Below are 15,060 nucleotides of genomic sequence, written 5' to 3'. Positions count from 1 at the left end.
AAACCAACCACCTTTGGTCCTAGATCGGTTGCTTGCAAGTCAAACGCCGCTATGCTATCTCTCCGGGCTCAGGGATGATTTCTGTGCATAGAGCCAGGAGTAACCACTGAGTGCTACCAGATATTTGCTCCCCTAAAAAATGAACACTTAGAAATGTATGGGTTGTCACCATGGATCCCTCTGAACTGGACAAGGGACCTGCTGATCCATGGGCAACAGTTTGTGTGGGGTTATGGAAGGTGAGAGGAGATAGTGGGGGCATGGGGCATGCTGGGTCACTGTGCCCCAACATCTGGGAGCCCTCCCCCACCCCAGTTCTTCCACTGAGAGTCTCCAATTGCCCCAGCCTGAACAGCTCCACCTCGAGAGGCAGGAAGACCCCCTCCCACCATCTCCCCTTTTCTTTCCTGCATGGCAGGGGCTGCAGGAAGAGTCGCTGGACTTGTGGGCGCAGGTGGAGGCCACAAAGCCCCTCATCCAGGGGAACCCCCAGCACCAGCAACTAATGGACCAGCTATGCATCGACTGCCAGGCCCTGCAGCGGTCTCTGGATGTAAGTGCTGGGCTCTCCTGCCACCTGCCACTCCTGACTGTGAAGCCCCGTGCCTGCCCTTCTTTCTCCTGCTGTCTACAGTTTGCTCCTGTGCCTCCCCTCCCATGCCGGACACCCATTTAAGGCTGAGCAGGAATATGCAGCTCAGACCCTTCTGAGGGTGGACATGAGCAGCAAGCAGCCTGCCAGATCAGGGCTCAGCTAGAGTTTCCCACACTGCTGGTCCATGCAGGCTCCTTCAGTGCCTCACCTGCAGCGCCCCCTGGTGGTCGCTTCTGCTGTCTGTCTGTCTACCTACCTTGATCCCCTTCTGAGCTGCAAGCTCCTCCCAATTGGGCCCAGCCCCAGCCCTCCCCCATCACACACACATGTATGTGCACACACGTTTGGAGGGACTCCCAGGTTTGCATTGTGTCAAAGGCCAGGGGAGCACAGAGCTGGCTCTGAGCCCCAAACAACCTAACAGATACCATGTGGCAGTCGTGAAATTTTTAGGGAGTGTCGTTTACCCACCTGCTCAATAGCACCCTCTAGTGTACGTTTGTAGAAAAGGGTGCTCAGACGGAAGGAATGAGAATGCAAGGGTGGTGCTCCCAGGACTTGGGGTGTTGCTCTGTGCTCTTCTTCTTCTTTTTTTTTTTTTTTTTTTTTTTTTTTTTTGTGGTCTTTGGGTCACACCCGGCAGTGCTCAGGGGTTACTCCTGGCTCCATGCTCAGAAATTGCTCCTGGCAGGCACGGGGGACCATATGGGACGCCGGGATTCGAACCGATGACCTTTTGCATGAAAGGAAACCGCCCTACCTCCATGCTATCTCTCCGGCCCCGCTCTGTGCTCTTCTCTGTGGCACAGCCCTTGGCACTTAATCACAGCTTGTTCCACTGTTAAATGACATTTCCTGAAACTGTTTTTTGTTTTTGTTTTTTGTTTGTTTTTGTGCCACACCCGGCGATGCTCAGGAGTTACTTCTGGCTCTGTGCTCAGAAACCACTCCTGGCAGGCACGGGGTACCATATGGGATGCCGGGATTTGAACCACCGTTGGTCCTGGGTTGGCCGCTTGCAAGGCAAACGCCCTACCACTATGCTATCTCTCTGGCCCCGGCTTCCCCTAAGTGAGTCGCTTATCGGCTCTTCAAATCAAGAAGAATCATCTCTCTTCAGGTTCCAAATGAGACACGTGCCTGGAAAAATATATGTGCATTGGGGGGGGGGCATTCCTATGGATGCTCACGGGCTCTGCACTCAGGAATTCCTCCTGGCAGTTCTAGAGAAGCCATATGGAATGCTGAGGATTGAACCTTGGTTGGCCATGTGCAAGACAAACACCTTCCACATTGTACTATTTCTCTGACCCCTTGTACGGGTTAATAAACCAGCAGAATCCTCTATAAATGCACAGGGTGAGAGTCAGAGTGAACTTGTGCTCCTGAGGCATGCTTTCACCATGGGGAGTATGTGGGAGGAACTCAAGGCGTCTCTGTGCCCTTGGACCAACGTGTCTGGAGCAGGGCAGGAGCAGGATACTCTCCATGTATCTTCCAGCACCCATGTGGCATCATTAAAACAGAAAATGCTGTTGTGCCCAGCACGGTGGGAGAGGACATCCCCATCATGACCCAGCACAAATCAGCAGTAGTTTTTGCAGTGGTTGCAGGCAGAGGAGTGCCTGAAGGATCCTCAGAGCCATGGTAGCAGAGTTCAACTCTCAGGCTCCCTGCACCAGACACACAGTTATCATCAGGAAGTGCATTAACAGTTAGTAGGGGAAACACTGGTAGCCGTGAAGCTGGAGAGCTGGTAAGGTATGCGGCTGATCTGGGTTTGATCTCTGGTCCCCTGAGCCTAGTCAAGAGTGGCCCCTGAGCACAGAGCCAGGAGTAATATCTGATCTCAGCCAGGTGGATATCCACCATGAAAAGGAAAGGTTGTGGGGCTGCATGCCAGCCTGGGGGTCCAGCGAGTTGCAGTGGCTCAGGCTCTCAGGATGGCCCGAACCCCTCGGGATTGTCGCGCAGGACCTGGTGGACAGCTGCCGGCAAAGCGTGCGCAGACATTGCACCTTCAGCCACCAACTCCAGGAGCTGCAGCAATGGGTGACCGTCACCACGCAGAAGCTGGAGTCGTATCAGGAGGACGTGGGTCTGTGGGCCGCTGGGCCCCGAGAGGCCGAATTACAGGTAAGGGAGCATCCTGGGCACCCCCCAGCAGGCCCCTTCCCAGCCCTGAGGGTCTTGCGTCTCCACAGAAGCTGCTGGCTCAGTCTCCTGAGAAAGAGGGGGAGCTGTCACTGCTCCAAGCACTCAGCGGCCTGGTGGTGGACTCCACCTCGCCCGAAGGGGTCATCCTGGTGCAGAAGGAGCTATGGCAACTGCGGGAGTCGTGGGAGGCATTGAGGTTGCTGGAGGAGAAGCTGTTAAGGTGAGGACCCCCTTTCCATCTCCAGCTTCCAGGGAGCGAAGACCTGGAGGTGCAACCCTGGGGCATCTCAAGGAGGATCAACTTGGGGGGTTCATATCCAATGCCTCCTGGTACTGTCTCATGATTCCCCCACCCCTGAGTAATACTCCCAAGGTGGGAGCCAGGTCTAGGGCATACCAGGTGTCTGCTCGGGGAATGTTCTGGAATGTTCTGATGCTTCACATCCTGCATACGTCCATCCAGCACCCTCATTACCTGTTTTCCAGCCTCCTGCGGAACCACAAGTTGCAGGGGGCTCAAGAGGGTTCCCCCAAGAAGAAAACCATCTTTACCAACAATATCCCCAAGGGTGGGTTCCTCCTGGACCCCACAGACCCTGTTCCACAGCCTCGCAGGCCAGTAAGTATCCGGATCAGGCACAGGGACGGGTTGGGGCTCCCTGCAGAGACACCCCACACCTGTGTGGGGACCACTACTCAGCTCAGTGCTAGGTCTTAGGAGCGCTTATGCTCCAGACAGAGGAAGTTCCTGAGACACTCCCAAGTCTGGCTTCTGGGGTCCTTTGCCCCCACCCTCGAGTACTGACACATGTGTATGGCTTGTGGCTCAGAGCCAGAGCTATGGAGCAGGAGGCTGGGTGCAGTCACATCTCAACGGGGACAGGAGAGGCAGGTTTGTGCACCCCATAGCCTTAACCCAGGCCTAGGAGGGACAATGAAGGAGTCCAGTTCATTCCGACGTCCCCACAGGCTCATCCACTCCCCGAAGAGGCACGCGGCCGTGAAGATTTCTCCCAGCTCCTGAGAAGCTTCGAGCAGTGGCTGCAAAATGAAAATGCCAAGTTGGCTAAAGCCATCGCAGCCAGGACAGCCACAGCCAAGTACTCAAAGACCAAGAAGACCAGGCTGAAGGTGAGAGGGTCCCAGGGACAGTCCCAACTTAAAGGTCCCTGCCAGGACAAGTCTCAGCCTAGAGAGCACCCAGGGTTCCAATGAGTCTTCACGGATCTCTTGTATGTGTGTAATAGTGGTGGGGTGGTTTGGGGGGTTGTTTTTTTTTATTTTGGGGCCACACCTGGCAGTGCTCAGGAGTTACTTCTGGCTCTGCACTCAGGAATTACTCCTGGCAGGCTCAGGATTGCTGGGGATTGAACCTGGGTTGGCCACGTACAGGGTAAACACCTTTTCTACTGTGCTAGTGCTTGGCCTCCTAGAGGTTGCTTTTATTTATTTTATTTTATTTATTTTTGGTTTTCGGGTCACACCTGGCAGCGCTCAGGGGTTACTCCTGGCTCTACCTCCATGCTATCTCTCCGGCTGATATTTTTATTTTTTAAAGAAAAGCACTTTGGGTGTTCAAAGATTTTAGGAATTTGGAAGAATTCTTCCTCCCCTCCTTTTTTCTCATCTCTTTTCTCTTCTCCCCTCTTTTTTCTTATATATCTTCCTCTCCTATCCCCATCTTTACATTCCTATCTCTTTCCTTCTGACTCTTAGCCCATGTCCTCTAGTTCCATCCATGTTCATGAAACATTACAAGTTTCTTCCTTTTTAAAGCTGAGTAGTATTCCATTGTGTTCATATACCACATCCTTGGGATCTATTACCTATAGTTGGCCTTTTGTGTTGTTTCCACACCTTGGTTAAGTGCTGTGGGAACTGTGTGTGTGCCAAGGATGTTTGGAATGGACGCTTTTGTGTTTTAGGGCAAATGCCTGATGCCATCTTGCTGGGCAGGATGAGAATTTTACTTCCATCCCACTCCAATCTCTGTGCTTTCCTAGAGGTTCTAAGTGTGTCATTCTTGGAAAGAAGTTGGCCTCGATTAGTTGGTTGACAGGCTCCAAGATGTCTTTTCTGTCCCCTTCCCTGTTCTGGTCCTGCCCTTCCAAACTCTTGCATTAACTACAGCCTTCTGGACACTGATAAGCAGGCCTCAGCCTCCTTGCTCTGGAGCTGACACTGTGCATGCTCTAAAGGACTCAGGGACCTATTCACGTCACACAGCTAGAGGTAGGGTGAGTCAGGGTACAAGGCTGAACCGACCCTCAGACTCACACGCCCACATCACACCACCTTGTGAGTTCTTGAAGGAGACTTCTGGGGAACACATTGGCATGCTCTGAGCCCCATCTGTCCTGCTTAAAAATATGCCCTCAGGGGCCCTAACTATGGTACAATGGGAAGGCATTCGCCTTGTGTGTGGCCAGCCTAGCTTCAATCCTCAGCATCCCATATGTTCCCCTGAGCACTACCAGGAGTGATCCCTGAGTGCAGAGCCAGGAGTAAACCCTGAGCACTGCTGGTATGGCCCCAAAGCAAAAATAATACTCACATCAGCCCAAACTATAGTGCAGTGGGTAGGATATTTGCCTTGCACATGGCTAGCCTGGGTTCAATCCGTGGCCTCCTATATGTTTCCCTGAGCACTGCCAGGAGTGATGCCTGATTGCAGAGCCAGAAGTAAGCCCTGAGCATCAATAAGTGTGATCCCAAAACTAAAAAAGCTAAAAACTAAAAAAATAACAATGCCCACAGAAGACATTTCACGAGGCTGTGTCAGCTCACAAGACCTTGTTGGAAGTCTCTGTTGGAAGTGATCACGGGGAGTCCATAATGCCGCTAATGGAACATTCTGGAAAGCCTGGCCTGAATGTGCTCTGGAAGAGCTCACAGCACTACTTCTGCACAGGAGTTGAAGGCTCGGGTGGCCGAGGGTCAGCGTCTCTTCGAGAACCTTCTTGGTGCCAAGCCGGAGGGCGGCAGTCCCAAGCAGCTGGAAGACCTGAGTTACCAGTGGATGGTCTACAAGTCCAAACTGGAGGACGCCGGCCACCTGCAGGTGGGTGCTCAGGGTTCAGGACTAGGCTGGCAGGGGGCTAAACCTCACAGGGGTCTGGGGACTTATAGATAGGCAGGCCCTATCTGTGGTGTGCTAAACCATCCTGGGGTGACCTCTCCAGAGGGAGACCCACAGAACTAGGAAAGATATTCTCTGGCCAACCTGCCATGGTAGGAGGCTCTATCCCCAGAAACAGCAGCTATGGGAGTGATGGACCTGAGGGCTCAGTGTGGGGATCCTCACACAGTGGGGACTCTGTGGGGAAGTCCTGGACCTCCTCCAGTCTCATGGTGTTGATTCATGGTGCCCCACTGGCACCACTGCCTAATGTTATAGAGAGACAGGCTGGATGGGGGCTGAGATCCTGCAACTGAATCCCACTTCCCATATTCTTCTAACTCTGATTTCCCTTGGCTCTGATTCCCCATGTGGCTCCCACCACATGGACAACAGGAACCTTATTTTTGTTTTTTGGAACACATAAGGTGGTGCTCAGGGCTTACTCCTGGCATGTTCAAGGGACCATATGGACTTCTGGGCATTGAACCTGGATTTACTGCTTACAAGGCAAGCACCTTCCCCTCAGCACTATTGCCCTGGCTCCAATGACAGACACTTTTTTTTGTCTTGTTTTTGGGCCACACCCAGCAGTGCTTAGGGGTTACTCCTGCCTCTGTGCTCAGGGATTACTCTTAGTGGGCTTGGGGGACCATAAGGAATGCCAGGGTCCGTCGTGTGCAAGGCACACTGTACTATCTCTTTGGCTCCAACTAAAGACACTTTTTTTTGGTTTTTGGTCCACACCTGGTGGTGCTCAGGGGTTACTCATGGCTCTGTGCTCAGAAATTGCTCCTAGGGGTTGGAGCAGTGGCTCAAGTGGTAGGCCATTTGCCTTGCACGCGCTGACCTAGGACGAACCACAGTTTGATAACTGGGTGTCCCATATGGTCGCCCAAATCAGGGGCAATTTTTGTGTACCTAGCCAGGAGTAACCCATGAGCATCATTGGATGTGGCCCAAAACGAAAACAAAAAAAGAAGAGAAAGAAAGAATTGCTCCTAGCAGGCTAGGGGAACCATATGGGATACCGGGGATCAAACCCAGGCCCATCCCAGGTCAGCCACATGCAAGGGAAACGCCCTACCACTGTGCTATTACTCTGGCCCCTACAGAAACTTCTAAGTGAAGAAAGTCACCAGCTCATTGCTTAGAAGTTTGATATCCATACCTGACAACACCCTATTGTTTTTGTTTGGCTATTGAGCTCACCTGGTGGTGCTCATATACTTCTGGCTCTGAGCTCAGGAATCACTCCCAAAGGTGACTTGGGGACCACATGGGATGCCGAGGATTGAGCCCAGGTTGGCCACGTGCAAGGCAAGCGCCTTAATCCCTGAAGAGTCTTCCTGTTCTGAGGCTTCAAGTCCAATCCTCTGAGCACTGCCATTTGTGTCCCTCGGGGTTCCCAGCACCACATTTCTGTGTTCAATTACTGCTGAGAGGTGTACACCCTGAAAATCAGAGGCACAGTCTCCATAAATACTTTGTTTTCCAGCCCCCTGAAAGTGTAATTATGCTTCTCTGGAACCTCTGGGGATACTAAGGCACAGGGAGATAGTGGGAGCATGGCCTCGGAGGCTCCCCTAACATAGGCACCCTTTCCCAGGCCCTGCAGTCTCAAACCTTGAGCTTGGTCACAGCAGCCTTGCTTTGCTCTCACTGGCCACTAGGTGTCAGCTTGGCCCAGCCAGGTGGATGAGACCCTGGGCCCCCAGCTACCTTCTCAGACAGACCCACCTGGCTGGCCAGCGGGGACCCTTATTAAAACAGTACTGTGCAGGCCAGAAAGAAGGAAACATGAGCACATGAATATTCCATTATGGGCCCTGCTGGGACTGGCCCTGCTCACCCCCTTTCCTCTCTTTCCCTAAAATAACAGACACAGACTTCTCCAGGGCAGCCTTCTGGATTCCAGGAGGTACATGTCTGCCATCTGCTCACCATGGCTGAGGCGGGTGGGACTCTTGGGCTTTCTGGAAGGTTTTGTGACAGTTAAGAAACATTTGTGGGGATCAACCCAAACCCCCCCCCCCCCGGGTATTCAGAGGGTGTGCAAAGGTGACAGGACGTGGTATGGGAGAAACCTGGGGTCTGTCATCCCAAACAGATGCACTATTAGTGACATCTCAGGAAATAAGGTTGTCCCAGTTCATCCCAGAAGGTTACTTATAGTCCCTAAGGGGCCCCTGAGGGGTGTTCAAAACCTATGTCCTTCCTCCATTTAACCCCCCCCCTTTACTCATCCATTCACCCATCCACTCATCCATTCTTCATTCCATAATCCATGCATTCATCCATTCATCTATTACCATCCACACATTCATTTATCGTCCATTCATCCATCCACCCACCATCCATACACTCATCTGTTCATCTATTCATCCATACATCCACCCATCCATTCACCTATCTGTATGTTTATATACCTATCCATCTACCCATCTGTCCATCCACTCATCCACCATCCATTCATCTGTCCATCCATTCATCCATACATCCACCCATCCATCCATTTATCATTTGTCCACCCATATATATACCCATCTACCCATTCATTTATCTTTCATCCATCTATTCATCCTCACATATATCCATCCATCCATCTATCTGCCTACCTATTTGTCTCACCATCCATTCACCTGCCTGCTCATCTACCCACCTCTCCATCTGCTCACCCATCTGTCCATCATCTATACTTCTTTTTATCCATCTGTTTACCCATCCAACATTCATCCAGCCATCCACATACATCTGATCGCTGCCTGTGCCAAGCATTGATTGGTTTTTGGGTCACACCTGGTGACACTCAGGGGTTACTCCTGGCTATGTGCTCAAAAACAGCCCCTGGCTTGGGGGACCATATGGGATGCTGAAGGATATAACCACGGTCCGTACTAGGTTAGTGCGTGCAAGGCAAAGGCCTTACTGCCTGCTCCACCATTCTGGCCCCGCCAAGCACTGTTTGGAACAGGTGGGGCTTATCAGGGGACAGAACAGCACCTGGGTGGTTTCTACAGCCTGCCTAAGAGAATAGGAGTTTGCCTGTGTGGAGGTCTCTGGCTCTGGATAGCTGTGGCTTGGGCTCTTCATAGTTTCAGGGTAAGTGGCATTTTCAGGACTCACACAGGCCCACCCCTGCTGTGTGCAGGACAGGAAAGTAGTCAGCAGCTGAAGAACTCAGTTTCATTGGTTCTGTTGAGAAGCATGAGACATGCAGACATGTGAACTGATTGCTGGGTGTCCTGGAGCCCACACGTTGGCCTGTACCCTGGCCACCAGGAACCCTCAGCCCCAGACCCCTGTAGCTTGTCAAAGCACAGATGCTGATCCAGAACTCAGCTCCCCCTGAGTTTCGGGTTCATTAAAGCCTGGAGTGGTCCACTATCTGACCTAGCAAGTCTTTAGGTGCTGCTGTGGATGGTGGGCTGAGTCCACACTTAAAAAGTTGCTGCTTTATTCTTCAATTCAAATTCCTGCTCCACCATTCCACATACAAGGGCCCTTGGTAGGTAACTTAGCCGATTCTGATCAGTACATGGTAGCTTCTCCCTTGTCCAGCCAAAGAGTCCCTTTGACTCAGCCCTGCTTTTCCTTTGGATAGCTAAGGAAGTGGGAACTATTGGGGGGCCAGGCCAGTAGGGCAGGGCTCTGTGTTTTTAGGGTCGCTGTGTTTGCAGAAGATGGGATGTGCACATGAGCATTGCCATGAGTGCCCACTTGTGGTTACACTGGGTGGGATGTGTGCGTGCATGTAGCCATAAGCATCTTTTGGTTACACTAGATGGGATGTGCTCATGCGCCTAGGCCTAAGTGCCCACTCGCAATTGCACTGGGTAGGATGTGCACATGCATATAGCCATAATTACGCACCTATGTTTGCACTGGATGTGATGTGCACATGCGCATAAGCCTAAATACGCACTGTTTTTGCCCTGGATGGGATGGGAGCCCTAAGCATGCACCTGTGTTTGCCCTGGATGGGGTGAGCTTACATGCATAGACTTCAGTGCTCATAAATTTACTCTCACAGTACCCTCAGGCCTGCCAGGCAGAGCGTAGGGGCTTGTCTGCAGAGGTTGTAATCTGGCTGATTGACGAACATTCCATGTATCATTTTCAGTACCGTAGCTAAAAGGGTCGGGCCTGAAGGAGGGTTCTTGGCCGGCTCATTTTTATGAGCGGTTGGTTCTCCAGCACTCTCCTCCCTGGGTACCTCATCATTGCGAACCCCAACTACGTCAGTGCCTGCTCATAGGCATAAACAGAGTAATCCAGATTTATTGGATCTGCAGCTGCCTACACTCGCCAGCGCGCAGTGTGCAGAGGAGAGAAATGGAATTGTTTTTCCTGTGGTGATGGGGTCTGGAGCCCAGGGTATCTGGGTCTCCCTCGAGGGGGTTAGAGCAGGGGTTCGAGCTATGCCTGGGCTTCTGTCCCTGTGGGGATGTGGGCAGTCTAGGTGTTGGAGTGAGCCCAGAGAGGCCTGTGTTTCACTGATAATGAGCAACCCTGGTGCATAGGTCCTGAGAGTGTCTTGGGTGGCCTTCTCGGGATGGGAGAGGCCCTGTGTGGCTCATGTTTTGCCGCCTGGGTTGGGGGATTCTAATTCCATCATGCCTACAGCTCCTTCTTTCGTTTGGGTTCACTCTGGGCCCAACTGACTTGCACATCAACTCCTGCTCCACCCGGGGTCCTGGGAAGGGTGTTCTGGGGAAGGTATGGTCCCATTTGCTTTTCTGTAATCCTCCTCTCTTCTGAGTGGACCCAGCAGCCTTTTGGGGGAACCCATATTTGTGGGGATCTCTCCAATTCTCGGGGCCAGCTCAGCTGTGACTTTATTTATTGATTTGATTTTGGGGCCACACCCAGTGATGCTCAGGGATTTCTCCTGGCTATATGCTCAGAAATCGCTCCTGGCTTGGGGGACCATATAGGATGCCAGGGGATCGAACTGCAGTCCATCCTAGGTTAGCCATGTGCAAGGCAAAGTGCCACTACTCCAGCCCCTCAGCTGTGGCTTTAATACAGAGCATCTCACCACCAGTCTCTGAAATCAGGAAGATGCTGAATATAGACACGCAGAGCTTCCACTTTCATAACAACCTTCTCACAGCAGTCTGGCCCAAGAACCTGGATCCCCAAGGTCCTCCTGATTTCTGGAGTTCCCAAGCTTATTGGTTTTATTGGAGTTGTTGTCTCCCTCTGTCTGGGAGGGGCAGCTCAGGCCCCACGGTCTGTGGACCTCCATGTCTCCCCATGGCCAGCAATAATCACCAGTTTCCCAGGATGGGGATCTAGGCTCAGTGTTTCTCAAAGTGAATGATAAACCTTCTAGGGGTTCTGGAAGGATGGTTGGAGCAATATTCACAGGGGCATCTATTCCCTGGAGGTCGATTTTGGGGTAGGAGACATTGAAGGATTTATCGATTTCTGAAAAGGGGAAGTTATCAAATACATTGGGAGGTTCTGGCCTAGACACTGGGTGACTGGAGCTTGAGTTCGAGACTCAGGGTGGCAGATGGGGAGCCCCCATGCCCATACCATCACTTCCATTATCCCTATCATCATCATTAGCACCAACATTACCACCATTACCCTTCCCATCACTACCATTATCACCATCATCAGCCACCATATCCTTCCATCATTACCATCACCACCACCATGTTTCCCATCACTATCACTGTCATCACCATCACCATTATCCCTATCATCATCAACGCCATCATCACTACTATATCCTTCCATCACTACCATCATCACCATAACCACCACCATCTCCCTTCCCATCAGTGCTCTAACATGATAATCAACAGCAGCAGCATTGCCACCATGACAACCCCAACAACCCTCTCACTATCTTTGCCTTCTCCCCCCATTCCTCCCCATGGCCTCCATTTCCATCCCCGGAACCACCTTCATTGTCTTCAACACTGTCAGCCATCCTCATCCTCATCCTTCTTTTTTTAACCATTTCCAATCTCACCATCGCTGGCACCATCAGCTTCCTCATCACTTGAATGTAGCATTTGATGCCCTGGCTGGGGATTCTTTGGTGATATTAGACATTAAGTGGCACGATTAACAAGTGCCCCCCTACTTTCTATGGTATCTGATGGTTACTTTTTTGTTTGTTTGCTTGATTTTGGGCCACACCTGGCAGTGCTCAGGGGTTACTCCTGACTTCCTAGCAGTGCTCTGGGGACCATATGGGATGCCGAAGGTCGAACCCCCAGTTGACTTTGTACAAGATAAACACCTTCACTCTGACCCTGAACCTACTTTAGAGACCAAATCACAGCCCTGTGAGCAGGGCGGATGATTTGTCCCTGTACCACAGAGCATGAGGCAAGGGCCCAGAAAAACTACCGCCTGGCCAAAGTCACACAGTCAGCTGCAGCAATCCTCACTGGAAGCTCAGCTGCCAGTTTGCTGGTTTGAGCTGCACCTGGCTGTAGGGGAACCTGGCTCCCTTTCTCTGAGCACTTGCCTTTGCCCCTGTAGTGCCCATTTTGCTCCTAAAGAATTTAGGAGAGGCCATGGGGTCATTGATGCAAGCGCTACAGCAGTCAACTGGGTGGTTAGACACAAGAGCCTGCACTTTAGGGATTCTTCCCTATAGGGGTGAGGACAGAGGCGGAACAAAGATGGGACACAATGAGGGATGTGCAGGGAAGTAAGTGGGGTGACTGCAGCGATCTCAGAAGCATGAGTCAAGGGGGCTGCTGCCTGTCCAGCCCCTCCTGTGTGCCAGGCTCCTGTGTGTTCTGGCGCGGGGGGTGGGGTTCTGAGATGCAAAAGGGGGGACCTGAGAGACACCCCAAGATCTACACCAGGAAAACAGCATCTAGCATCTGAAACTGAAAATGTCTCAGCAACAGAGAATGTCTGGGCCCCCCGGACGGAGCTGGCCTTTTCCTGGGTCCCCCACACATCCACACCCAGCTCACACCCCTGTTTGCTCCTAAAGGTGCGGCAGCCACGAACCTGGAGCTCCTTCTTGCAGAGGGTCTGGCACACGGCGCTGCCCCTGCAGCTGCTGCTCTTGCTCTTCCTGCTGCTGCTCTTCCTGTTGCCCGCCGGAGACGAGCGACGCAGCTGCGCCCGGGCCAACAACTTAGTCCGCTCCTTCCGCCTCATGCTGCGCTACAGTGGGCCCCCGCCTACCTAGCCCCCAACTCTGCCAACAACGGGGGTCTCCCCGCTGCCCCTCAGCCTCCCTCCTGATTCCCGGATGCCTGTGATGGTCATCCACCTATGGGGCTCATGGACTCTAGATGTACTCCTTGCATCTAGAAGACGTTGCCGTGGCCTCCCTCTCTGGAATCAGGGAAAACACCTGCCATCTGCTGCCACGTTGCTTGTCCCCACTCTGAGGTTTGGTCTGCAGTTGGCCCTGGACAGCAGGAAAGCAGGAAGAGTCACCTCTCAGAGCCCTCCAAGGCATCCCATGCCAGTGACAAGACCCTCAGGGACTGGGCATCGCTCTGCGCCCCTACACTAGCTTCAGCCCTAGCGAGAACATCGCCCATGGGGCCCTATTGCAGGGGTCAGACAAGGGAGGGAGGAAGGTTCCAGGGCAGGTGCAGGACTGGCACAGCCGAGGGGAGTTCAGGGGGCCCTGATGCACCTATTCAGCTGCGATGGGACAGATCAGTAGGGACCACCTGTGGCCACCACCCTCCCCCCAGTCCATGAATGCCCCATGGTCTCTGTGTACCATTCTCGAGAGGTGCTTCCTTTCCAAGATGCCCTTTGGTGCTGCCCACACGACAAATGCCAGAAGGACATTCTGGATCCCCTGCTCTCGGTTCCTAGTTTTTATTGGGGAGGCCACACCTGTTGGTGCTTAGGTTACTCCTGGCTCTACGCTCAAAAATTATTCCTGGCAGGTTCCAGGGACAGCCATGTACAGTCCATGGGGTTCCTAGTTCGGATTGGGGGGTTCCCTGCCATGTCAGGGGGCAACAGAAAGGTTCCCCAACTGGGACAAGTTTATTCTGCCGTGCCTCATCTTAAAGGGGACAGGGAAAGAGGCAGGTCCTCTGAAATGTGCCCCCAAGTCCAGAATGGGCGCTCTGCCCACCGCATACCAGGCAGAATCTGGAGCTGTGCTCACAAGGGCGAGCTGTGCTCACCTGGGAAGGGCCGGACAGCTCTGCCTCCATCTCTGAGAAATTTGGGGTTTCCCAGCGACTGGAACCAGGATTCACATTTCCTGTGAGAGAAAAGTTGCCTTGCCCTTGCCCACTCAGTAACACATAGACACAAGGGACATCCCCGGGCCCTGGAAGCCAATGTTGTACAGCCCAGGAGGGTCTTTCTTCAGAGGGAGAGTCAAGTGGGGGTAAGCCCCACTGTACTTTGAGATGCACCATTCCCCTTCTAGCGCAGGGACATCCGGGTCTCCTGGAACCAGGGGAGTCAGGGAGAGTTCTGGGCAGGCTCTGGAAGCAGCTCCTGAGGCAGAAGAAACCCAGTCTCCAGCGTGGTCTGGCTTTCAGGCCATCAGGCTGTGCTGCTGTGGTTCTGTCGCAGCAGGCCTGGGGTCTGGGGACTCCTTTCCACACTCCCATTTCTTAGGCGTAAAGACTGAGACTGGGAGGGGGGTGGTAAGTCACCAGGGGAACCCTGCTACAGTGCTCTGCCTCTGGTGGTCCCTCAGAATCCCCCAGGTCTGTGACTTCACCTTCTTCCCCCTCAGGAAGGCAGCCAGTGTTGTCCACTGGGGGGAGGGAGACCCCCATAGGAGGTGGGGCCCTTGCGTGTCTGTCTTTCTGTGTTTTTCAAAAATAATGCTGCCAAAAGATCTGCTTGTTTGCAAACCTTTTTTAAAAAAAATAAGAGAGTTGATATTTTCATTACTTTGATATAAATACAGTTGTAATATATTACAACCCTCCGGTGCACGTGTGCTCTTTTGAGTCATGTGGAGGAGTGTGTCCATGACGTTCTAGTTGTTCCAAAACAGCTGACCAGGTTCACAACATCCTCTGAGGGTGTTGGACAGTGGGACACTTGTCCGATTGTTTGTTTGGTTGGTTTTTGGGCCACACCGTTTGACGCTCAGGGGTTACTCCTGGCTATGCACTCAGAAATCGCCCCTGGCTTGGGGAGACCATATGGGACGCCGGGGGATCGAACCACGGTCCGTCCTACGCTAGCGCTTGCAAGGCAGACACCTGAC

At 52.7% G+C, this 15,060-nt stretch overlaps 1 protein-coding gene across 1 annotated transcript in view; it reads left to right on the top strand.

Moving 5' to 3' along the window:
* The window catches only part of SYNE3 (spectrin repeat containing nuclear envelope family member 3), an 82,899-nt gene extending 68,129 nt beyond the window's left edge, over window positions 1–14,770 (top strand). Inside the window, exons 12-19 of the mRNA XM_049769815.1 lie at window positions 419–553; window positions 2,570–2,731; window positions 2,800–2,972; window positions 3,239–3,371; window positions 3,722–3,883; window positions 5,664–5,813; window positions 7,753–7,791; window positions 12,844–14,770. Of these exons, the coding sequence (XP_049625772.1) occupies window positions 419–553; window positions 2,570–2,731; window positions 2,800–2,972; window positions 3,239–3,371; window positions 3,722–3,883; window positions 5,664–5,813; window positions 7,753–7,791; window positions 12,844–13,044 (1,155 nt within the window). The 3' untranslated portion in view covers window positions 13,045–14,770. The remainder of the gene's footprint in view (window positions 1–418; window positions 554–2,569; window positions 2,732–2,799; window positions 2,973–3,238; window positions 3,372–3,721; window positions 3,884–5,663; window positions 5,814–7,752; window positions 7,792–12,843) is intronic.
* The last annotated feature ends 290 nt before the right edge of the window (window positions 14,771–15,060 follow it).

The sequence above is a fragment of the Suncus etruscus genome, chromosome 3 (genome assembly GCF_024139225.1).
Source record: "Suncus etruscus isolate mSunEtr1 chromosome 3, mSunEtr1.pri.cur, whole genome shotgun sequence".
NCBI classification, from domain to species: domain Eukaryota; kingdom Metazoa; phylum Chordata; class Mammalia; order Eulipotyphla; family Soricidae; genus Suncus; species Suncus etruscus.
Note: the sequence above shows the minus strand (reverse complement) of the source record. Positions and strands in the feature narration are given on the sequence as shown.